At 35.7% G+C, this 25,522-nt stretch overlaps 4 protein-coding genes across 4 annotated transcripts; 1 reads left to right on the top strand and 3 right to left on the bottom strand.

The window, feature by feature from the left end:
- Positions 1 to 584: 584 nt before the first annotated feature.
- Positions 585 to 4,847, top strand: LOC104904368 (peptidyl-prolyl cis-trans isomerase FKBP20-1). The gene is made up of 6 exons (XM_010692600.4): positions 585 to 744; positions 2,523 to 2,659; positions 3,560 to 3,693; positions 3,785 to 3,864; positions 4,275 to 4,367; positions 4,464 to 4,847. Exons 2-6 carry the CDS (start codon positions 2,551 to 2,553, stop codon positions 4,612 to 4,614), a joined length of 567 nt encoding a protein of 188 aa, XP_010690902.1. The 5' UTR covers positions 585 to 744; positions 2,523 to 2,550; the 3' UTR covers positions 4,615 to 4,847.
- Positions 4,760 to 7,457, bottom strand: LOC104904359 (laccase-17). Its single transcript, XM_010692589.4, has 6 exons — positions 7,266 to 7,457; positions 6,984 to 7,135; positions 6,590 to 6,834; positions 6,335 to 6,463; positions 5,284 to 6,261; positions 4,760 to 5,180 (listed from the first exon to the last, which is right to left on the bottom strand). The coding sequence occupies exons 1-6, from the start codon at positions 7,377 to 7,379 to the stop codon at positions 5,050 to 5,052; spliced, it is 1,749 nt and encodes a 582-aa protein (XP_010690891.1). The 5' UTR covers positions 7,380 to 7,457; the 3' UTR covers positions 4,760 to 5,049.
- Positions 7,458 to 14,082: 6,625 nt separating this feature from the next.
- Positions 14,083 to 15,108, bottom strand: LOC130590551 (laccase-17-like). The gene has a single exon (XM_057393055.1). It carries the CDS (start codon positions 15,106 to 15,108, stop codon positions 14,083 to 14,085), a length of 1,026 nt encoding a protein of 341 aa, XP_057249038.1.
- LOC130589372 (laccase-17-like) lies at positions 15,095 to 17,062 on the bottom strand. Its single transcript, XM_019251696.3, has 4 exons — positions 16,949 to 17,062; positions 16,666 to 16,817; positions 15,597 to 15,841; positions 15,095 to 15,340 (listed from the first exon to the last, which is right to left on the bottom strand). The coding sequence occupies exons 1-4, from the start codon at positions 17,060 to 17,062 to the stop codon at positions 15,204 to 15,206; spliced, it is 648 nt and encodes a 215-aa protein (XP_019107241.3). The 3' UTR covers positions 15,095 to 15,203.
- Between the last annotated feature and the right edge of the window lie 8,460 nt (positions 17,063 to 25,522).

Here is a 25,522-nt window from a genome sequence, read left to right as displayed (position 1 = left end):
AACTAAATTTAAGTTTTGTTAGAAGATATAAAAACACTATTTTCTACCTTTGATGAACTCGCGAGCCACAATTTTTTTTTTTTTTGGCAGAAATCGTGTTTTTAGTACCTTTTAACAAAATTTAAATTTAAGTTGGTATATCCTAACAAAAAATTTATTAAGGTATATTCCCACAAAATGCCCTATTATATTTCGAAAAAAAAAACTCTAATCTATACTAATATATTAAGAGGCGTGCGTAAATCAGGAACGGTGCCACGTGGCGCTCTCCCTAGGGAGTTTTAGTTCATGTAATCCATGTGTAATGAAAAAAAATTAGAAATTGCATAGTATAGGTTTTGATCCTGTGACCTCAAGTTCATGTACTAAAGTTTTAACCACTAGATCAAGTTGAATTTAGAGCTATCATATCAAAGTACAATATTAATAAATGAAGTTTTTCTTACCCGGGGCATAGCTCGGACCTAATAACTAGTTACATTACATATCCTGCTTAATTTATTTACCACTTTTGACTTTAAGAATATAACAAGATAAGATTAATCTTCTTTTTAATTGGAATCTACATATTCTCCCTTTTTATACTCTCAACACCCATTAGTTCTCACATAAATCGTGTTCTTCCTACTGCTATGGCCAACCAATTTCTCGGCTCATCTGAATTCTCTCTCCTCTGTTTCTCCGCCGCAATCGCCGCCGCTAACGCCGACGTCTCCATTCGTCGCTCTCTTCACTTCTTCTGTGGTTTGCAATCCTTCTTTTTGGTTCTTATTGTAACATTCGATCGATGAAATTATTATATAGTTTTGATAATAATTTTCAACCTAATTTATCATTGCTTTTGTGAAGTTTCAAGTTTAATTTGCATGTGTTTGTATTAAATTTTTTGTTTTTGTTTTTGTTGAATTTCTGGCTGTTGGATGGATGTCACAGAGATGAATTTCAGTATAGTATAAGTTAATTTTTGCTATTGATTGACTAACTTTGAGAAATTTGGAATTATTTTTCCGTGTGAAAGTTTACGAAGTGTTGTATTTTTGTTCAATTTTTTGCCTACTAATTTAAGTAACTCTCGCGAATTAATGTGAGTTTAAATATTTGCCTTGATATAGGGACTCTTTTTACAATTTGTTTGGTAGAAGGAATTTGGAAGAAAAACAAAGGAAGTGGAAGGAAATTTATTACTTTCCAATGTTTGGTTCATTTAATAAAAAATAAGTGAAAGGAAATGGGAGGAATGGGAAGGAAAGACTCTTTAATAAAATTTCATTTTCCTTTCCTCCCAAAAGCGGGGAATTTCGGAAGGAAAGAGAAATTTATACCAAACATGGGAAATTAAGTTTTTTTTTCTTTCTCTTCCATTCTTTTCTCTTCTCTTCCTTTCTCTTCCCTTTCTTTCATTTACTAAAAATGAACCAAACACACCGTTAGAGTTCGTTTGGTTTGATGGAAAACATTTTCCGTGGAAAATTGTTATTCATAGAAAATATGCTACTGCGGAAACGCAAATGAATAATAGTTTATTAAGCTAAGAAGGGGAAAACTGGAGATTTTCGGAGTGAGAGAGTGGAGGAAAATGGTTTCTTTCAAATATTGAAGGAAAATGTTTAGAAAGGGATTAAAAACTCTTTTCTATCTTAGTCGTTCTTTTTAAATCGCTTGTCTAACCAAACAATGGAAAATGGGTTCCTCCAAAACAGACGGAGCCTTTGGGTGTGTTTGGTTGGACGGAAAACAATTCCAACGGAAAGTGGTTTTCCGTGAAAATCATTTTCTAAAGGAAAACTCAATTCTAGATTGATTTTCCTTTGCTTGGTTGCAAAGGAAGTAACTTTCTTTTGAACCTATTTTCATTTGTTTGTGTTGTGAAAATGAATTTCAACCTATATTTTCCCTTCCTTGATCCGACCCAAACTAAACAGAGGAAAGTGTTGAAAATAGTTTTCCTGTAAAACACTTACCTCCCAACCAAACACACCCTTAGAGTGATTCGGGTTTAGAGGTGTAATCTTGACAGAGTTGGACACACTGTATTATACTTCTATGTGTAATCTGATCAAGGCAATTTTTGTGTCCTGTCAAATGTAAACTTTGCACTATTGTTATTTTTCTTTGGATCTTGACTTATGAGCTCCCCTTATTGCTGAAACAATAATGATGTTAGCTTTACCTATGAAATGTTATCATAATCTTTTCTCCCATGGTCTCAGTTGGAATTTTATTGATTGATTATTCCGGATATCCACACTTTTGTTTGAGTGCTTTAATTCAAAGCTTATGCGATACAATTAGTCTTTTAAATTAGATCAAAGATTTTATTGCCGAAATTTCATCTTTATCTTTGATGCTCTTTTACCAGTTTCAGTAACTGATTTTCTTATTTATAAATCTTTGGAAGCTTGGCCCCTTTCAAGTTGGCCCTTGTGTAGCTCAAATTTTCAACTGTGTTTTGAGTTGTCCAATCCATCACTTATGTTGTGAACGGTATAAAAAGAAAAATTTACCTTCACTCTTTTGATCAGGTCTTTGAAACAATTGGAATTTGGAACAATGGGGGATGCAATTGACTTAACTGGTGATGGTGGTGTTCTGAAGACTATTTTAAGGCGGCCAAAGGATGATGCTGATGGGCCAACAGACGATCTTCCTCTTGTGGATGGTATATTCTCAGAGAAAATTTTATAATCTTGGATTTCTTTCAAATTCTGATGCTTTTCTGAATAGTTTTGTTCCTGTATATCGTCCTTTGAGCCACAGGTCGTCTTGGTGGAATATTTTTGAGCAATAGAAAAATATTAGTTATATAACTATTTAAGTTTATTGGACAAATTTGAACAGATCACAGATGTGTAAGCTGGTCCTGGAATGGTTAGAAATATTTTCATGACTCGTCTGCTAGCACCGAACTGAGTTGCTTCAGTACTTAGGAGCTGGGACTAACACAAACTACTTGATTTTATGAAATTCTCCTTTGTTTTTTCCATATATATAACATACTCTATTCCCCCTATAGAGATATTTACTACCTTCCATTACAAGAAATTTCTTGGAAGGACAGTGGAGAACAATGCCTCATGAAACCATTCTAGTAGCTCACACGCCACAAGTACTCCTTTTTTTTACCGACACTATTTGCAGACTGTTGTAGGGACTATTTTACTTTCTTCTTTTTTTGTCTTTACTTTTATAGTATGTCATGTATTTTCTTTTTGAATATGTCAAACCGTACAATAGTAAGATAAATTTTGTACATTACTTTTGTTGGAAATTCAAGATGGACTTAAGAATCTCTCAATTATTCTCCGGGCCTATATCGAGGAGCTTGATAATCTTTCTCACTCAAACTTCAGTATAGCATTAGGATATGGTCATAAGTTGGCACTTGAACAAATAGGATGGATAGTATTTATCCAGGAAAAAGGGGCAGTGCAAAATTCGGAACTGTCCACTTATTATGTGCTAGGTTAAATGCTGACATGGCAATGATATGTGTAGCTGGCTAGCTACTACTTTAGTCTGTGGCATAATATCATTTTGTATATTCTTTTTGGTGTGACAGTACATTATGAGGGTACCCTGGCTGAAACGGGTGAAATCTTTGATAGTACACATGAAGACAATACTATTTTCTCATTTGAGATTGGGAAGGGCATGGTGATCAAGGCATGGGATGTTGCTGTCAAAACTATGAGGGTTAGGCTTCTGATTGCTTCTTTCTAAGCCCCCATACTACCAGTTCCCAAGCAGTATTGTCAAATTTAATGTCATTATGTGGTTTTTTCAGGTTGGGGAAATAGCTAAGATTACTTGCAAGCCGGAGTATGCATATGGAACTGCAGGGTCTCCCCCAGATATTCCTCCAGAGTATGTCAATACTATTTTGAACTTTACTGTTTCCAATCAAATCTATATTGCTTTTGTTGTTAATTGACTTGTAATGCTGATCCCTTTGTTATTGAAATTCAACCAGTGTTTTAACTCTAATCATTGTAATCCACCTCGTAATATTTGACAGAAGAAAACTGCCAAAAGGCTGAGCTGAAACCTGTGCACCCTGCTAGAATATGATATAAGCTGAAATTTTGCAATCTTTTTGGATGACCTGAAGATGATCCAATATATTTCAAGAGGGAGGGCGTAGGGGGTGGGGTTGGGTGTTTGTGGTGGTGGTGGGGTCTAGAATTAGTCTTCCTAAATTTATTTTTGTTGTTGGCTAATGTTCTACCTCATCTGCGTGATCATAAATATCCTGTGGGCCTTGTTGTATGATGCAGTGCAACCCTTATATTTGAGGTGGAGTTGGTCAATTGTCGACCACGCAAGGGTATGAGTGCCGGCGGTGCTGCAGATGAGAGGGCCAGGCTTGAGTAAGCTGCTCACCCATTCTATTCTTAATTTCTCGTCTTCCTCCAGTGTTGGGTCTTTATTATTCTGTGTAATCAATTGTATGAAAACATGACTAGGGAGTTGAGAAAGCAGAGAGAGATGGCAGCTGCAGTGAAGGAAGAAGAGAAGAAGAAGAGGGAGGAAGCTAAAGCAGCAGCTGCTGCTCGTATCCAGGCGAAGCTGGACGCAAAAAAAGGCCAGGGGAAGGGAAAGGGTAAAGCAAAATAGGTATTGTTCCTGGTTTTCAGTAGCCCTCCTTCCGACAGGTAGAACATATTTACTGATATTCAGTTTTGATCATAACCTGGATAGATTATTGGGGTGCTGTCGATCCAGCACTTCATCCAACATATTCTGTTAGCAAGTCTATGGATTCAGTGTCAGATATTTTAATAATCTTTTGTAGTGTTGAACTATTGATGTTTTCCTCTTGAAAAATGCATGAGATTCAAAGTTTACAACATCTTTGTCTTCGTCTTTAAACAAGAAAATTTGAATGGGAAATAATGCAGAATGGGAAATTAAAAGAAAAACTTTCTATTGCTATTCAGGCCACTCTTTCCTACAAGGGTTTGACAAATTACATGAGTGGCACTGGTATTTGTTGAACATAAATCAGGGAGAAAACTTTCTGAGGGAGACATCAAAATTTTCGGAGCATTGTTAGCACTTTGGAAGATCTGAGGGTGGGGGTGGCAGCTTCTGATTAGGCAGCTTTCCATCTTCAACCACCCAGGCCATCTTCAATCCCCAGCTGGTGTGAACTTCCAGATGACAGTGCATGAACCATACTCCTATAGAGATTAGTCAACCATGTCAATAAGTTCGAAGTCTTAGTTACGTGCAAAGTTGATGCGAATTACTTTTCAAATATCCTTAAAATAAATTCCTACATACCTGGATTGTCTGCAAGGAAACGAATGGCTACCCACCCGCCAACAGGCACACCAACAGTGTTTCTTTCAACAGGGTCAACAAGGTTGTACTTTGCAGGGTCTTTTTTTGCATCAAAGTTTCCAAAGCCTTGACCAACTACAAAGAAGTTGTACCCATGGAGGTGAAGGGGATGAGTCTCTACTCCAAGAATGCTGGTGTCTTGCATCACCAGCTCCACGCTGGTATTGAATGGAAGCACCATCACCTTTGTTCCATTCATAACCATCGTGTTGTTAGGCGGTGTGCCAGTGTAGTTGAAGGGTATCAGTGGTGAGGAGGGTAAGTCGGTGGTGAAAACCTGTTGTGATTGGTGGAGGGAATGAGACCGTATGAAGTGAGTCTGGAGGAGAGCTTTGGTTGGCGTGACAAAGGAGACATTGTTAACCGAAGCAGCAAACATAGTTTTATTGGTTGGACCTTGACATGTGTGGTTTTTAGGGCATGGGTTGGTACCTAATCCCACAGTGAAGAAAAAGTGTTTATCAACATTCTTTGGTACATTAGCTGGGTATTGGGCATTTGCTAGGCTTCTAAGTTTGTTGGTGAAGTTGGAAACAAAAGACGTGTCTCTTAGAGCTGGAAGTGTGGGTTTGAAGAGAGGAAGTTTCTTGATTGAAATGGATGGTTTTGGGTGTTGATATTGGAGGATTCCGGCAACAGTGGAGTTGTCAAAAGTTCCATTTCCTGTAACATAAGGCCGAGCCATCATAAGGAAGGTGGCCTCAGGGTGATAGGGCTTGGTTTTGAGGAGGACATTGGTGGTTTGGCCTGGAGTTATAATGATTGTATCTGTCTCAAAGGGCTTGACATAGATGGCGTCAACATCCACTGTTGTGAGAGTGTGATTGGCAATACTAAAGAAGAGTTCGTCATTGAGTGCAGCATTGATTATCCTGAGGAGATAAGTTTTGCCTGGTTTAACACTCAGCATGAAGGTGTCTGCAAATTCACTTGTTTAAAATTAGTCACTGTTATTATAGCTTAAATCAATTCGAAGCCAGCTTGCATATACCTCTAGCAGAGCAGTTGTATAATGGACCGGGAAGGCCGTTGATGGTGTAGGCATCCGAAACATTTGGACCACCTCCTGTTTGCAATGCTTGAGCAATGACGGCTTCAGGATCTGCATTCCACCATTCTCCTGCAAGCCCCCATAAAATTAAACAAATGTCACAAGAATTAATGTGCATTTGGTAATGTACTCAAGTAGAAACAGTGACGTTGACACTGAAGTGTAGCATAATGTAAGTATAGCTGGGTGTTTTACCAAAGATTATAGGAACTTCCTTATAGGGTTGGGGAAAAGGGTATGGAACACCGCGCTTAGGGAGAATAATGATAGGTCCATAAAGGGTTGATCGGAGCCAAGAAATGTGGGCGTGCCACCAAAGTGTGCCTCTCTGTCCAACTACAGTGAAATTGTATACATATGTCTGCCCAGTTTGTATGGGACATTGCGCTATGTATGCCGGCCCATCCGCCCAGCCACTTCGTAGTTGTCTGATCCCGTGCCTGCTCATACAGCAACACAGATAAGTATATAACTTCTTGCAACTCATCTTGTTATCAAACATGTTTCTTTCAAATCATGTCTGAAATAATGGAGTATTTTAATTTAAAGATATTTTTAAAATAAATGAATCTTGAAGACTTAATATTACCAATGAATGGTAATGTTATTCTGGACGTGGTTGACAACTTTGATAACAAGTCGATCACCCTCTCGAGCAACAATGCGAGGTCCTGGAAACTGCCCATTAACCGTCACAATGCTCTTGGTGTGGCATAATCTTGTCACATTTTGGAGCTTAACCTACAAACATAATGTTACAACAAGAATGCTTAGGAGAACATAATGTATGTTGCTCACAATATAACATAAGGGCTTAAACAATAAACTAATGATGTATTTTAGAGGCAAGTTAAGGAGTGCTTTCATGTACATTAAACTTGTAGTGCCTAGTGATGCCAGTGTAAGTTGCGTCGGCGATGTTGTTGGAAACTATGAAGCAGCTGATGCTAAAAATTGCAATGAGAAATCTGTGAAAATTTTCCATATTTGGCAAGCTGAGAGAATTAAGGGACTGTATTTGAGAAAGATACTTCCAGCTTGAGGATGATGATAGATTTTCCAATCCAGGAGCTTATATAGGGTGTATTTCAGAGGATTAGGTAGGGAAAAAAATACGTATATTGAATTTCCAGCACTGTGTACCAATTTGTTGGTTACATTGTTTTTTTAGAGTGATTCTAAAGTCTGAGTATGTTTGGAGATTTTTGGGTTGATATTTGCAATATTATTTTTAGTGATGATCAGTTATTCGTTTTCAAAATGATGGTAATACTGCAAAACGTAAACGATACCAATTTTTAAAATTGGTATCTGTATTTTTTCTTGCCAAGTAAATTTAATATTTGACCTCTGTTAAACTGTATTTAACATATTATGATAATTATAATAACTCGAGTAATAAGCAAATTTTGAAGAACACTTCTATAAGCATTTTTTTGAAGTTTTAATTGGTTGATTAAGTTTGGAGTTGCTCTACTAGGGGAAGCATTATGATTATGGTTCTCGAAGTAATAAAGTAGAGAAAATTAGAGTAAAAGTAAGATAGAGGATGGTGGGTGAAATTGTCATATATGGAAAAATGGTTAAAATTTTCAATTAAGAAAATCACCGTTAAATGGCAAAAATTTCCAACATTTTATTCTAAATAAGAAACAGAGGGAGTATATATTATATTTTCTAAATCAAATTCAAAGTTATGCATTTTATTTGAGGTGGTTGTAAGAAAAAGAAAATGACACCAATCCTATTCTTATACATGGCTGGCCAGTAAATTAATAATTATTGGTGTATAAGTGTGATTCTATGAGCATGATTAGTAGTATTTAGGAAAGTTCTACTGAACTGGCACCTTGCACAGATATAGTCACTCAAGTTTGCAGGTCAGATTTTTTAAAGGGAGGAGGATGGTAAGGAAAACCTCATCCCAATGAATCTTTAGTGAGATTTGATTCAATGACCTTGGAGTCATGAGACGAAACCTTTACCACTACAAACCTTACTTGATGGTTTGAGTTAGTAAGTGGTTAATTGAAATATGGTGTGGTACGTATAAGGATAGAACAATAGAAGGAATTAATTGCTATTTTAAAAATACCATGCAAAACGTCACTTTAGAGGTACTCTTGTTCTTGTTTTTGTAGGTTTTTCTTTTTGGTAAAATTCTTAGGCTTTCCTTGTAAACGTATGCATACATAGTTGTAATGTCTATCTCCGTCAAAGAGTGCATTACAAAATACTGGTACTTCCTGTCGAAGCGTTTTATACATCGGAAAAACATTTGTCGGGAAAAGAATAGGAAAAGTTGCATAGTAGGGAATTTGGAAGATAATATTGTTTAGCAAGTTATTAATATAGACTTTCTTCCAATCTATAATACAGTTGAATCATAATAGTTGCTACATTTGAGTAGATTAACAACTATTATAATAAGCTAAATATTCTTGGATTACATGCGTCAAATTTTCTCTCTTAATAAAGGATACCCCTCTTATTTAATAATGTCCAACTCTAGTTTTTTCTTCCTTCCTCCTAAAAGAAATTGATTGAGCGAGGTTGACTTCGTCAATCACATTAAGAAAATCTTTGACCTACGGCTACTATCAGCTATCTTGAGACATCTAGAGGAAGTGACAAGAGTATTTTTTATATATAATATATATAGTCCCTCCGTTCTCTATTAGTTTACCCCTATTCCTTTTAAGGGTGTCCTTTATTAGTTTACCCCTTTCTTTTTTTTTGCTATTTTTGGAATGGGACCACAAACTTTTCATCACATATATATTCAACTTTAAGTATAAATAATTTTTTCTCTCTTTGTATGTCTCACAATACTATTCCTCCTAAAACTCTGTGCAAAAGAAAGGGGTAAACTAATCGAGGACGGAGGGAGTATATGAGAAGGCATCCTAACCACATCGGAACCTCACACAGGTTAACCCGGCTCAGGTTTGCAAGCAAGGCCTCTTGGGAGTAAGGGGAATGGTAACCCCAAAGTGCCTCTAGTGGGATTTGATCCCACAACCTCAAGGTTGTGAGATACAAACCAAACTACTGGACCAAGTACTATTTGATGCTGCAATTTATATTACTAATTCAGGATCACTCAAGATTTCTTTTTTTTTTTTCTCATTTTAGAGTTCCATATGAGCAAAATAAGAAAGGAGCAAAAAAATAATCTTAGGTGTATTATACACCCAAATGTATTGTATAGACTTCGCACCTACACAACTACTCAAATATAGCAACTATATTATAGATTTGAATCATAATACATTCCAATCTATAATACATTTGAATTATAATAGCAACTACATTTCAATTATAATAGATTAACAACTTACAAAATATAGCAAGTTCAAACAATGTTGGAACTTGCCAAGCAGATCGGATTGGTGAATATATCAGCAGGTTTATTGTGAGTAGTACCGGCCTACTCTCATCAACTTAATTCTTTTCTGACCTTTAAAAAAAATTCTCACATTTTGGGGTGTAGTTTTGGACTAGGATCGAAAATCGGACTGAACCAGAATAGACTGGACCAGAATCTTTCAATGTTGTCCATAAAATTTATGATTTCGGGTTTTCGGTCCATAAAAAAATCCGGGATTGGACTGGACCGGTGGACCGGAATTTTTGTTTTTTTTGGTGAGTAGCACTAGGAGTATCTGTATGTTTAGATGATGACATGCTAAACCTCGACAATATCATCTAGATGTAGCTTTTTGGTGACAAAATAAGCTTCCTCTGACTTCTTTCCCTATATATTTCCATACCCAATATTTTTTGTGTGGCATCCAGATATTTCATAATAAACTCAGCACTAAGAAAACCCTTTAACTTCTAAATATTAGACTTAGCCTTTGCAGCTATGAGCATATCATCTACATACCGACCTAGATAGATCATTAATCTCCAAGCTTGTTATGGCAAACACAATAATCATATATAGACTCTGATCTTGGAGTAGCGTAGCTCAATCATGTAACTGTCAAATCTTTGCACCACTGTCTTGGAGATTTCCTTAGTCCGTATAAGGATTTCTTTAGTCGCAAACATAGTCTTTTTTGCCAAATACTTGGAACCCATCTGGTTGAGTTATATAAATCTCCTGTTCCATCTCATCTAGTTGCACAAGTTATAAATTTATATGTGCAACTTTTGCTGGTAGCAATGATGGAAGTATGTATGACCACGGGTGAAATTCCATCCTTCTTCTTAAAGACCCTGCGTAGGTGAAACATCATTCTTCTTCTTAAAGACCCACGCACATACAAGTAACAATTTTTCTCTCCTTAGTTTGTTTCACTAAATCTTAAATTCAAATTATTTTGAAATTATTCCATCTCATCTCCCATTGCAGCAAGCTATTGTGCACACACTCACTACATGAACTAACTTCGTTCTGATGATTGAGATTTGTGACTAGAAGATTCTTACATATCAGTTTATGTGGTAGCCTGTTGATCTCTCCATCTTGGTGCTGTTAGTCACTCTCATCAAGAGTGATTTACAGTTCCACCTATTTATCAATATCACCATTTTCTTCTGAGTCACAATGGAATGGGGTTGAGCATAGAATCTTTATCAAATATTTCACTTCTACTAAGTATAACTCTACTCTCATATAGTTATTTTTATTGGGTGTTCGGTTTAAGTTCATGAATGTAACCATTACTAACAATTATATTTTGTAACTTGAGGGTTAGGAAAGATAAAAAGTTAGGGGAATCCATTACCATCAAGTAATATTAATGGATTGATTAAATGTTGAATTAAACGAGAAGAAAGAGAATCAACATCTAATTCCAGGCCAATTTTTGAAACCCAAAAATAATGAACAAAAAACGACCCCTTAAGCGATACCACCAAACTTTTTTCAACCTATCAACAGAAATTGTAATATTCATTTTATTTATTTGAAAATTCTCTCAACTTTTTAAAGGTTGTTAGAAGATTGTATTGGCATATGAGATACTTCCCCCCATCGACCATCATATTCCTATTTAGGTGGCGTTGCTAAGGGAAGATGCCGCTACTATAGCGCCGATTGTTTTTAAAAAAAAATAATTTATCGCCTTTTTTAGGGCGGTTCGTTATCGTTTTCTGTTCTCAACTTTTTTGAAACCAAAAACACATATATAAGAACAAAAATAAAGTAGTTTTTCAATTTTCTATTGTCAGTTTTCAAATTTGACATGTTTAGTATAAGTATGACTAATTTAAGATTTATTATACCCTTTATATCATATGACTTATATTTATCCAAAAACTGGAAATTACAGTGATGCTGAACGCACCATTAATAATTGTCAATATTGATTTAAAGAGCTTACTGTCGCATAAGACAAACAGCCTAATGAAATTGATTTTTGGTTAGGGATATAAAATCAGGCGGTAGTTTATATATTGTCGCAATCCACCAAATCTTACCCACCTGTCATTTCTAGCTAGTTATGGTTAGCTTCTGGAAAATCTGCGAGATTGTTACACAAGCTCTCTAGATTGAATGTGAAATGTAATATTTTTCCAGTTTCAATTTAGTTGTGACACTTTTAAAATCACGTACTCTTAAGCAATTTTTAAAGAATAGAGAGATAGACAAAGAGAATAAAAGCGTCCCATATAATAGGAGAGAAATAGAAATAAGTTACTACAAATGGAAAAATTTCGAGATAAATCTGCTATACTCTTCCTTATAAAAGGGTTGTTGACAATATAGAAAAATAATTCGATGTTAAAAGCATCAGAATCAATATAGTCATTGTAGAAAACTTATATATCTCTAGTGAAAATATTTTCAGCACTTTGGAAGATCAGATGGTGGTGGTGGTAGCTTCTGATTAGGCAGCTTTCCGTCTTCTACGACCCAAGCCATCTTCAATCCCCAACTTATGTGCACTTCCAAATGGCAATGCATGAACCATACTCCTGCGTTGATTATGTTCCAATTTTCATATAATGCATTAGCTAATCAAATAATTGAAGATGTTAATACAATAATTCATTGTAAGACGTTCAAATCTATCTTTGTAAATGATAAGGAATCCACCCCTTATAATACAAAGAGAATGTATTGTGTCGGACTCGTCCGACCATAATCTTGGTCGGACGACTGGCTGTGTTCAATTTTGGTTTCATTTTTTAGTTAGTCTTAATTTTCTTTCAGTAGTCTTCATTTTTTTTAGGTAGTCTTCATTTTGTTTTCAGTTAGTCTTCTTTGTTTTTTCAGTTGGTTTTTGTGCTTCAGTTAGACTTACTTGGGTTTCAGTTGGTCTTTATTATTTTTTCGGTAGTCTTCATTTTTTTTCAGGTAGTCTTCATTTTTTTCCAGTTAGTCTTCTTTTTTTTTCAGTTGGTTTTTGTGCTTCAGTTAGACTTACTTGGGTTTCAGTTGGTCTTTATTCTTTTTCAGGTAGTCTTTATTTTTTTTCAAGTAGTCTTCATTTTGTTTCAGTTAGTCCAACTGAAAGAAAACAAAGTCCAACTGAAAGAACACAAAGTCCAACTGAAAGAAAACAAAGTCCAACTGAAAAAAAACAAAGTCCAACTGAAAAGAAAATAAAACACTAACCTTTGCTTTCTCTCACTTTCTCTTTCTCTTCATTCCTCTTCTGCCAGCTTAACAAAATTGTACGTACAACCCACTGTATATTATTTTCGTTGCAAGTTTGCAATAGAAGTGCTAGTTTAGGCATATCTCTTGATTGTCATGGTGTTGGTATTTTATTGTGAGGACGATTCTTTCAAGCTATGGCCATTGTTATTGGTTCTTCTGAAGGCAGATTTAGTATGTACAGTAACAATTGCAAGTCTCTTTGATATCTCTGGAAGTATGATTATTTTTGAGTTTGTAACTTGATTTTGACTTGCAATTGGTGTGTTGTACGCAAATGCAAGTCAGTGAAATCTATGTAATATTTTCGAGATAATGAACATGTAGAATGGCGTAAACATATTCTCTTCTCTAAGTTGGCGTAAACATGTTCGGAGGTGAATTTGGTGGGTTGTGAAAGAATTTGGGGGAATTGGAGGTGAAGAAGAGATGTTTAAAGAGGAGAGAGGAAGATGATGGGTGAGACTGAGAGGAGTAATGAAGATTGCGAAGGAGTTGCGTAATTGCCATGAAATTGAATTGATTGTGGGAGTAAGGTAGTAGCAGGATGCCCGTCAAAAAAAAAAGTAAGTAGATGGATGAGAGGAGAGAACTGGGCTCAGCCCGTCTGACGAGAATATTGGGTCAGACGGTCTGACCCAATACTTTCACAAAGCCACTTTGATCTCACGATAAGTTATTGTGATTCCGTCTCATATGACTTTAGCTCTGTCTAGAGAAGGATTTTAGTTACCTTTAATGGTAGTGTGCTAACATGTTTTACACGTTAAAATAATTAGTAGTGTTAGAGTAATACTTAAAATAAAATTTAAGTGGTTAAGATTAATTTAATGATAAGTTAAAGATTTTTACCTTTTCAAAATCAGGTGACTGAATTTTCGAAAAATCATTTTTAAATCTTGATAACAACTAATTTCGCCAAAATAATCTATCAACTTGAGCAGCTAATTTTGCCAAACAGTTAATCTAATCAGCTACCTTATCAGTTCCATTTATCAGATTCAACTTTATCTTATCGCTTTCAGTTAACTTATTCGTTTCAGTTTATTTTCAGCTAGAATTGCCAACCACAAGTTCAGTATTTCGAAAATAACCTTCTCATATTACCTGGATTGTCTGCAAAGAAACGAATAGCAATCCATCCTCCAGATGGCACACCACCGGTGTTCCTTTCAATAGGGTCGACGAGGTTGTAGTTTGCAGGATCTTTTTTAGGATCAAAGTTCCCAAAGCCTTGACCAACTATAAAGAAGTTGAACCCATGGAGATGAAGGGGATGACTCTCTACCCCAAGAATGCTAGTGTCCTGCATCACTAGCTCCACACTCGTGTTGAATGGAACCACAACAACCTTTGTTCCGTCTATCACCATCGTGTTGTTAGGCGGTGTGCCAGTGTAGTTGAAGGGGATCAGCGGTGAGGAGGGAAAATCAGTGGTGAAAACTTGTTGTGATTGTTGGAGGGAATGTGACTGCGTGAAGTGAGTCTGTAAGAGAGCTTTGGTTGGCAAGACAAAGGAGACATTGTTAATCGAAGCAGCAAACATTGTTTTATTCTGTGGACCTTTACATGATTGGTTTTTAGGGCATGGATTAGTACCTAAGCCTACTGTAAAGAAGAAGTGTTTATCAACATGTTTTGGTACATTAGCCGGGTATTGTGGATTTGCTAGGCTTCTAAGTTTGTTGGTGAAGTTGGAAACGAAAGATGTGTCTCTTAGTGCTGGAAGTGTGGGTTTGAAGACAGGAAGTTTCTTGATTGAAATTGATGATTTTGGGTGTTGATAGTGGAGGATTCCGGCAACAGTGGAGTTGTCGAAAGTTGCGTTGCCTGTTCTATAAGGCCGCGCCATCATAAAGAAGGTGGCGTTAGGGTGATAGGGCATAGTTTTGAGGAGAACATTGGTGGTTTGGCCCGGAGTTATGATGATTGTATCCGACTCAAAGGGCTTGGTGTAGACGGCATCAACCTCAACTGTTGTGAGAGTGTGATTGGCAATACTAAAGAGGAGTTCGTCATTGAGTGCAGCATTGATTATCCTAAGAAGATACGTCTTTCCTGGTTTAACATTCAACATGAAGGTGTCTGCACATGTACACATCAAAGAGATTAGTAAAGCTTTTTATTTAGAGTTGCATTATGTATTTAACAACAAAGAGAAAGAGTGTTACTCTATAAAATATTTTATAGCTTGTTTCAAATACCTTTTGCAGAGCAATTGTATAATGGTCCAGGAAGGCCATTGATGGTGTAGGCATCAGATACATTCGGACCACCACCCGTTTGCAATGCTTGGCTAATTACTGCTTCAGGATCCGCCTTCCACCACTCTCCTGCATGCCCCCATAAGTATATGATACACATACAAATATGATATAGATTCAAACTCGTGACCTTTTTGTCACGCTGGCTCCTATACTATGTCAAAGGACCAACTCAACCAAAAGCTTAAGCTGATGGTTGAGGCCCCAGGAATAGATCTATACTCTATCAAAATATTAACATACTCAAGTAGAAACAGTGGCATTGAAAGTTTGAAAAACTAATCAAATGTATAATAGTGTAGCTATATATAGCTGGATGATTTACCAAATATTAGAGGAACTTCCTTATAAGGTTGAGGAAAAGGGTAGGAAACACCGCGCTTAGGGAGAATAACAATAAGTCCATAAAGGGTTGATCGGAGCCAAGTAATGTGAGCGTGCCACCAAAGTGTGCCTCTCTGCCCAATAATGGTGAAGTTGTATACATAAGTCTGTCCAGTTTGTATGGGACATTGTGTTACATATGCTGGTCCGTCTGCCCATCCACTTCTTAGTTGTCTGATCCCATGCCTGCTCATACAACATAACATTTATCAGTTTTTTCTCTCGCCGGAAAATTGACTTTCTCGCCGGAAATAGTGTTTTTTGGTACCTTTAAACAAAACAAAAATTTAGGTTGATATATGCCTAGAGGTGATAATGAGCCTGACAAGCTTGCGAGCAGCTCGGGTTCGGCTCAGTCAAAGCTCGACTCGAGCCGAATTAGGCAAAGTTCGACTCGTAAAGCTCGTGAAAAACTTGATTATTATTTTATACTAAAAAAAATATTTCATATTAAAAAAATATTTTATATTAAAAAATTGTTTATATATTAAAAAATTATTTATATATTAAAAATTATATTAAGTATTTCTTTTAAGATATTAACTAAGGTATATAATAGAAAAAAGATAAAAAGAAAAGGTAAAAACAATTAAAAAGATAGAGAAGAGTAACCCTCGAGCTCGAGCAGCAAATTCTAATCACGAGCTCGACTCCCCCAAGCTCGGCAAGCTCACGAGCTGAGCCGAGCCCATGAAAAGTTAAACGAGCTCGAGCCAAGCCCAATGCTATTCGGGCTCGGCTCGCTCGATAAGCACCCTTATATATGCCCACAAAAAAAATTTAATGAGGTATATTATCCCCACACTGTCCTATTACCCTGGTATATATCCCGCAAAAAATTCTTAACTTGATTTGATGGTTTTAACATTCCAACCTAAGCGTTTAGTACGATTATCTTTGGTACGGAACATTTTCATATTGGAAATATCTAAAATGAAATGGGTGAAGTTGATGATATTTATACTTCCTCCGTTTCTTTTTACTCGCTACATAAAGAATTGAGATGATACCAATGGAGGCTAATATTGTTCTGAACATGGTTGACAACTTCGACAACAAGCCGGTCACCCTCTCGAGCAAAAACACGAGGCCCCGGAAATTTCCCATTGACAGTAACAATACTTTTGGTATGGCATAGTCTTGTCACATTCTTCATCTTGATCTACAAACATAAAAGCAGTAACAACATGACTTATTAGGAGATCATAATGTTACTAACAGTATAAATATAAGGTCTAAATTCTAAACTAATAGTAATTTCTAAAGGTAACTTAGAAAGTTTATTTCATGTACATCAAACTTGTAGTGCCTAGTGATGCCAGTGTAAGTTGCACCAACAACATTGTTGGAGAGAATGAAGTAGCAAATGCTAAAGATAACAATGAGGAATCTATGAAAATTTTCCATAATTGTCAAAGTGTGAAGTTAGAGATTGTATTAGAGAGTTTTTTACTTGTAACTTGAGAATGATGATGGAGTTTCAAGACAGGAGTTTATATAGGATCAATTGATGATTAGGTGGGGGTGGGCGGATTAGGACATTGAAGTTCCAAAATAGTAGACCAAATTGTTTGTTACATAGTTTTTTTAGAGTGATTCTAAAGTCTAAAATCTATTATGAATTCGTGGAGGTTTTTTAGATGATTTGGTAATCTTGTTCAAAGGTCAAAGTTATGATTAATAAGATATTTGTCGTCAAATGAATGTATGTTAATCAGTAAATAAGAAAATAATAAAGCAATTTTTGTTTGTTTCTAAGTTGTATTCTTCGTTAAGGAGACATCAAGTTCAACAGGCTTTTGCATCTCATTCTAACTCAACAATATTCCTAAACACCTATAGCCGCCCCCTCCCCCTCTCTCTTTTTTCTCTCTCTAAACCCTAGCTTCCCCTATCTCTTTTTCATCAGTTAGGGGCTGCCATGAATGTTTTCATCCATGGTAAGCCCCTCTCCTCCTTTTATTTTAAGTTTTTAGTTTTGTTAAATAAATTAGTATCTCTTTATGGGATATTTTTAGTCTCTTTTTTGGAGATCTCCTTCTCCCCTATAGGAGTTGTGAGTAGGGTTTTTTTGTTTTTAGGTATGAGAAATTGTTCTCATTGGTTGAAGTACGAGACTCAACATGAAGGTATTGGAATCTCGGATGTGGTAAACATGGCTCGATCAAGAATGTTCTTCCCAAACTATGTTAGAATGATAGACTTCCTCATCAATAGCTGTTTGATTCAGCAAATATAAGAGGGATGCGCTGTATTGCTCGATCTGGTTCACTGTAGTTTTTTCGAAGATAAATTTTATTTAACCTTGTTTGATTGTATCTTATTTTTCCTTAATATCTATTGTAGATGCCGTTTGGCCTTCAATTAATGAAATTTCTCATTCAAAAAAAAAAGTTCAACAGGCTTTTAGTATTCAAAAGGTTAACAAAAAGCCCTTGGACATGAGTTCGGATTCTCTAGAGTTTTAGTGAAACTCTACAAGGTAGAATTTTATCTGAGCCATACATTTTAAAATCAAAGGCTCATATTGGTGGAAGGGAAAGTTTTAAGGGTGGATTTTGATGAGATAAAAAATAAGGGGGATTTTGGAAAGAGAATATATGAGCAGTTGATTTTATATTCAATGGTTGATATTGCTCAAACTCTACCTTGTAGAGTTATTTTACAACTCTAAAGGATCCAAACACGTGCTTAATGTACCTCTACATATCATGGCAAGGAGGAGAGTCAGGAGACAATGTTGGGTATTGGGTGTGGGGATGATAATTGGAAGATGAAGAAGAAGGAATGAAGTAGCGTGAGATTCATTGTGTAGATGGAGAAGATGTGGTGTATGTTTGTGGTGAAACGAAGTATGGACGAAGGCTTTATACTCACAACATCCCACAAGCTTTGGCCTCGTCAAAACCCGCGCTCGAAGGTTTGGGCGAGCCAAAGTATTAAGTTATATGGTCGTATATTACACTGTGAGCTACTATGATTTAGCTGTGAGTTAGCTCATTTAGCTACTATCATTATAAGCTTAGTCTTTCCCCTTTTCTATTATCAAGTTAGTTAAAGTTTGTTATTAAGATCATGCATATATACCTTTTCCCTCTTGTAATGTAAAGTGAAGTTTTACAAAAATAAGAGGGAAGAGTATATATAAATGATCTCAATAACAAACTCTAACTTATAACTTGATAACAAAAAAAAGGAAAGACTAAGCTTACAATGATAATAGCTAAAGGAGCCAACTCACAACTAAATCACAGTGCAATATACAACCATATAACTTAATATGATCATTTAAGAGTCATAGGTTGTTTATGTTATGTAGAACATAAAATCTCAAACAAGTTTGCCCCTAGAGCATCTAAATGTGTCTTCTTGGTTATCTCTAGACCTGGTTATTGGGCGGGTCAGGTCAGGGTCAGTGCGGGTCGGAAGCATGTTGGGTCATAAGAGGGTCGCATCATAAAGGGTCGGTAGCGGGTCGGGCCAAATGGATAGAGGGCTTATAGCGGACCGATAATGGGCGGCCGGGTCGGTAAACGAGCAAGAAAAACAAGGAACAAAGAGAGCCAAAAGTATATAAATGAATGCGAATCCGAATATGTAATTGTTTTTACAAAACTTATTTTAATTTTTAAAATTATTGGGTTTATTTGCTTACCCTATAATGGTCCTATCCAATAATGACCCTGTCCAATAAAACGCTGTGCAATAAAAGCCCTGTAAAATTGACCCTAACCCTTTAACCATTGGGCTACCCTGTCCAATAATCACGTTTAGTTATCTCTATGCTCAAAAGGGTTATACATGCTATGATTTGAATACTCACAAAATTATTCTTAGCAGAAATGTTAAATTTCTAAAACATGTTTTTTCTTTTGCTCCTCTGGCTTCTACTTCTCCTTCCATTTCTTCTCTTCCTATTTCTCCTGTTAACATTCCCATCTTCCATACTACTCCTACTTCTTCTATTTCTTCATCCTCACCTACATCATCAGTACCTTCACATCAGCCTAACTCTACTGATCCAAATTCTCTTGTCTATTCTTCTTCTGTTCAACCTAACCATTCTACACCACCTACTTCTTCTACATAAGCTAATTCTCCTATACCATTTGATTCTATTGTTTCATCACCTATTGTTGCTCCTAGAAGATCTACTGGGACTATACAACCACCTGCAAAACTTGCAGACTTTATTGTTGACTTGCCTGCTCATCATTCTACTACTTCTTCTTCTTCTGAATCTCATAGCTTATGTGTCTCTTCTTCTCCTCTTTTTTCTACTTATGCTCCTGAGCGTCTTGCTAGTCTTAATGTTGTCTTAACCACTCTTGAGCCTGCTAACTATAAAGAAGTCAGTCAAGATGTTAATTGGATTGAGGCTATGAACAAAGAGATCCTAGCTTGAAAATGGAACATGGGATCTTGTTGCCTTACATGAAGGAAAAAGGGCTATAGGCTGTAAATGGGTCTATAAGACAAAATTTAATCCAGATGGTTCAGTTGAAAGGTGTAAAGCTCGTTTGGTTCATGTTAGAGATATATTAGGATACTAAAGATATGATAAATATCTTTAGGATATATTAGTAGTTAAGATATTAATTATCTTAAGGAAATATTATCTTATGATTTATTTCAAATAAATATTAAGAATAACATATCTTCTGGAGATGGTTTCCAGATAGGAGTTTCTATGTACTCCTATATATATTGTAGTCATCGTTCATTATTGAACACACCTTAATAAAATCATATTGTTTCTCTCCTCTCATAAACTGGTCAGTTCACAAATGCAGATTGCAGACATCATGACTAAGGCTCTTGGTTCTGTTTAGCACATATTTCTTACTGTCGAGCTTGGAATGGTTGTATCTGATTAGCATTCTAGCTTGAGGAGGGGATATTAAGTTATATGGTTGTATATTACACTTTGAACTACTGTGATTTAGCTGTGAGTTAGCTCCTTTAGCTACTGTTATTGTAAGCTTAGTCTTTCTCCTTTTCTGTTATTATCAAGTTAGTTAGAGTTTGTTATTGAGATCATGTACATATACTCTTCCCTCTTGTAATGTAAAGTGAAATTTTACAGAATTAAGTAAGATTTCATTCTTGTTTATTCATACTATTCTCCAAACTTTTTTCTAAAATCTTCTGTAATTCAATCTAGCGGATTGAATTCACACAAAGAGCTCGAGAAATCTGACAGCCCGCGGGTTCACAACCTGCGCCCTGCGCGGCTGCGCCCGCGTGTAGCAGCTAGGCCAAGTTTGTGGGCTTGGCTTGCTTAGTTTTACTTCTTTTATTAAGTTTCCTATTTCTCTCATTAACATATAAATAGGTTCTAGAGTTTAATTCTACATATTACTCTAAGATAGTGTGAAGAGAGAGATTATTTTTAAATCTAGAGAGACTAGAAAACCTAATAAAGAGAGGTTAGAGAGTAGAGAGATTAAAGATTTTTCTCCTTGTATCATCATCTCATATTAAAAGTCCTAGTGCAGTGTTCGTGAGTTTCTCCCTATTAAAAAGGTTTTCACGTTAAATTTCGTGTGTTCTTTATTACTTTGTTTCTTATTTCCTCCGTATACATATTTTATTGTTGGATTTATTAGCGCCTACTAGGCTACTATTATATTCCTAAAAGACAGAAGGTGCATTAGGCGGGCACTTTTTGCCCGAGCATGTAGTCCATGCAGCTTTGTGCTGATTAACGTGCGTCTTTGAGTTTTTACGTATCTTTTCGTAAAACATGGCATTGTTTCATTTAGTGCCTATTTTGAATATTTGTTGAGTATTTTATTTGGGATCCTTAAAATGAGGCATTTGACGTTTACAAGAGGCATCAAGTATCAATCATGGATAGCTCAAAAAAAATATATCAATCATGCATGAATTTATTCGACTTATATATATTTAATATAATGATACATTACAATCATAGTTGCTTAAATATTTAATTACTATTATATAAATTCACTAATATACATGAGTACCATTAGTGATGATTATTTTATAACCTTATAACACTCGCTCTCGCAACTATCTTTTACCTCTCTTCCACGTACTGACGAACATACCATTTATGTATGTCAACCACCTTTGCAATGGATGATCTGCCACTACTACTAGTCAATGAATATGGCTAACGAATGAAAACGGGGTTAGGACTATTTATGAAAAGTTAATCTATATAAATATATTAAAAAGGCGTACATAAATAAAAAAAATTGTGCCACTTGGTGCTCTGATCTCCTTAGGGAGTTTTAGTTCATGTAATTCATGTACAAAAAAAAAATTAGAAATTGCGTAGTATAAGGTTTGATCTCGAGACCTCAAGTACATATACTAAAGTCATAACCACTAAACTAAGTTGCATTTAATGTTATTAAAATAAAGTATTATATTAATAAATGAATTTTTTCTTACCCGGGGCATAATCCAAGCCTAATAACTAGTTCTTTTACTAATAAGTGCACATGTGACATGTCCATACCCCTCACCTCTTCCTCATATAATTAAAATTGTTTCAAAGGAACAACAAGCTTTTATTAATATTTCCTTCATAACAAAATAGATGTTACACTTTGATTTTCACGTTAGTCGTCGATGCAGTACTTTGGCTATTGATACTTTAATTGTGTATTAGTAAAAATTATATAAAGTTAATATTATGAAAGTATATATTGAAATGAATCAAACAAAATATCATGTGATAACGGTTAATTTTATCTAAAACTAAAAAATGCATGGTCAAATGTAATAATAGGTAAATAATGCAATTTTCAAAGTGTAACATTTATTTGTTACGGAGGGAGTAATTATTTATAGATCAGTAGCTTCCGAAAATCTTGTCATGGGTGCTGCATATGAAGAGACGAAGAGTGATTGGCCTAAACTCTTGCTAGAAGGTGTGAGATCAAATGATCAATCATACTGATGCATTTTTTGCACCTATTAGAGTTTGAGTACTGTTTGTTAAGTTTGTGTGATGACTGATGAATATTCTGTAATCACTTTCACTTTTGGTAATGCATCTCTTTATTTGCCAAAAAAAGAAATGACTTTGTAGTGAGCTTTCTGCCTTAATTAAATTGTTGTTTCTCTACCAATATTTTCAAGTTCAACCACTCCAACCTTGTAATTTCTCTGACTTAACAGATAAGTTATACAAAACTAAATTCAATATTAAGACATTGTAAGATCGAGAGACAAATAGTATAATAAGTACATGTTTTCCTCAAATTTATATATCAAATACAAATGGTTCTTATTCACCAACTTAATACTAATGAAATTGAAGAGACTTGGTTGACACAAGTTTAGACTCGTCGCAATCATTTATATAAATCAAACAAAATCGTAATTAATCAATTTATACTAGCTATACGTTTTGCCATATTAAGTAATGATACAGCCTAGGTGCATGGTATGAATGATGCTTTGTGACTTCGAAAAGTTGCTTGTATAGTTGTAGGTTTTCTTTTCGAGCGAGTACTAGTTTTACATGCACGCAATTAGAGATGGTCAACAGTGCGGGTCAATCCAACCCATCCCACCTCGTGGGTTGTGTGGGTCGGGCCAGCAAAAAGTCCACTCCAGCCCAGCTCGAACCGTGAAATTGGTGTGTGGGCCGTGGGCCAGATTTCTTGAGCCCAGTCCACTACTAAAACCGCTCAGCCCATTAAAGCCCACTACTAAAACCGCCCAGCACGGACCATGAACTCGGTCAACCCGACCCATGAACCAGACCAGCCAAATCCAAGTAAATATTGAACCAAATTGTGTATATTTTGATCAAATTGCATATATTTTAATTAAATTGCATATATTATAATTCAATTAAATTTAAAAATAATGAAATTATTCATTAATATTAATATTTGTATATATTTTTAATTCATTTTAAAGATTTTATGTAACAATGATGAATAATTTCAATGATTAAATAATTTTGAAAAAAAATCTCATGTCGGCCCGTCAGCCCGGTCCAGCCCACCAGACCCACGAACCGTGAAAACGGGTAACAGACCGGTGTGGGTCAAGATTTTTCAGCCTGCGGATCAGCCCACCCAACCCATGAATTTCACGGTCCAGTCCTGGACCATGAAATCTCAGCCCAGCCCACTACTGCCCACAGTCCGGCCCGCCCAACCCACACCAGTGGTCATCACTACACGCAATGCGTGCAATAGCATGTGATAGCATATGAAATAGAAAACAAAATCAATTGGGCTGGAAAATTATCTTTACATTTAATTTTTCAAAAAAATGATGTTAAGTTTAAGAGAAGGTATTGTGTCGGACTCGTCCGGCCATAATCTTTGGTCGGACGACTTTCAGGTGGTTCCAATTTTTTTCAGTTAGTCTTAATTTTTTTTTTCAGGTAGTCTTCATTTTTTTTCAGTTAGTCTTCATTTTGTTTTCAGTTAGTCTTCTTTTTTTTTCAGTTGGTTTTTGTACTTCAGTTAGACTTACTTTGGGTTTCAGTTGGTCTTTATTCTTTTTCAGGTAGTCTTCGTTTTTTTCAGGTAGTCTTCATTCTTTTTCAGGTAGTCTTCATTTTTTTTCAGGTAGTCCAACTGAAAGAAAAACAAAGTCCAACTGAAACAAAATAAAGTCCAACTGAAAGAAACACAAAGTCCAACTGAAAGAAAACAAAGTCCAACTGAAACAAAACAATAACCAACTGAAACAAAAAATAACCAACTGAAACAAAACAATAACTAACTGAAACAAAAAGAATAACCAACTGAAACAAAAAAATAACCAACTGAAATTGGAAAATAGGAAAAGAATGAAGACTGAAATTAAGATAATGGTCTGTGATAGCGTCGACCATTGTTCTCTTCTGTTTCTGTATGTGTTGCTTCCTCGTATGTTTTTTTTCTTTTTGCATAGAGAAAGAGAGAGACACATTCGAATGTAAATGTGAATGAAATTCTTCAACTGTTGCTGACATCATCGACACCTTCTAAGGAAATTAAGTGAAGTCTGCCATATCAATGTTCCACTATTTCTTTCTCAAACAGTACAACTTACTTTTCTTAAAATAAATGTGTTGTCTTCGCGTTCTGGAACTCAACAAATGGGCCCACCGGCGGCGAGTCTCCGACGTCGGTGAGGGTGGGTTTTTGCTGCGTTTTTTGGATCCCATTTTTTTGGGTTGTAATGGAGGAGAGAGAATGTGGGAAAGTTAGGGGTTTTGGGGAGGTGAAAAGTTTTGGGAAAATGGTGATGATTGAGCTTTGTGAAGGACTAAAGGAGATGGTGTTTTGAGGTCACTGGGTCAGCCCGTCTGACAGTAAGTATTTGGTCAGACGGTCTGACCCAATACTTTCACTAAGTTTAAATGTCCTACTTTTTCCCTTTTCTTCATTCAAATAAAACAAGTAATTAATTCTCTTTTTTTCTTTTTCTATTTTTTTAGAGTATCTCATGTGTTGTCTTATATAAAAGAGATACAATTAACATTGTAATCGTAGCCGACAATTACATAATCTTATATAACCGCTTGACGGAAAATACCCATCTGTCTATTACTCGATGTCAGCCTACGTGAAGTTTAGGCAAAAAAAATATAATCGACGTCAACTTTAGGCAAAAAAATATGGAACGTGACATCCAATTAATTAGTAATGATGTCTTTATCATTACCTTGTACTCGATGTCAGCCTACGTGAAGTTTTTATTATCAATGAACCTAATGATCTACAAGAAGACGAACGTCGAACAATTACATAGAATCAAGGGCAGATCCAAGAGGCCTATTCAGGTTTTGGCCCGGCCATCATTAAAAATTCGTATAACTATTAAACATCTCAACCCTTGAATATAAGAATTTTGTAGTTGAGTTGGTTTCTAATTCGATTT

Source organism: Beta vulgaris, chromosome 2 (genome assembly GCF_026745355.1).
Source record: "Beta vulgaris subsp. vulgaris cultivar EL10 chromosome 2, EL10.2, whole genome shotgun sequence".
Classification (NCBI taxonomy): Eukaryota; Viridiplantae; Streptophyta; class Magnoliopsida; order Caryophyllales; family Amaranthaceae; genus Beta; species Beta vulgaris.
The sequence above is the reverse complement of the archived record's forward strand: the minus strand, read 5'-3'. Positions and strand labels throughout refer to the sequence as shown.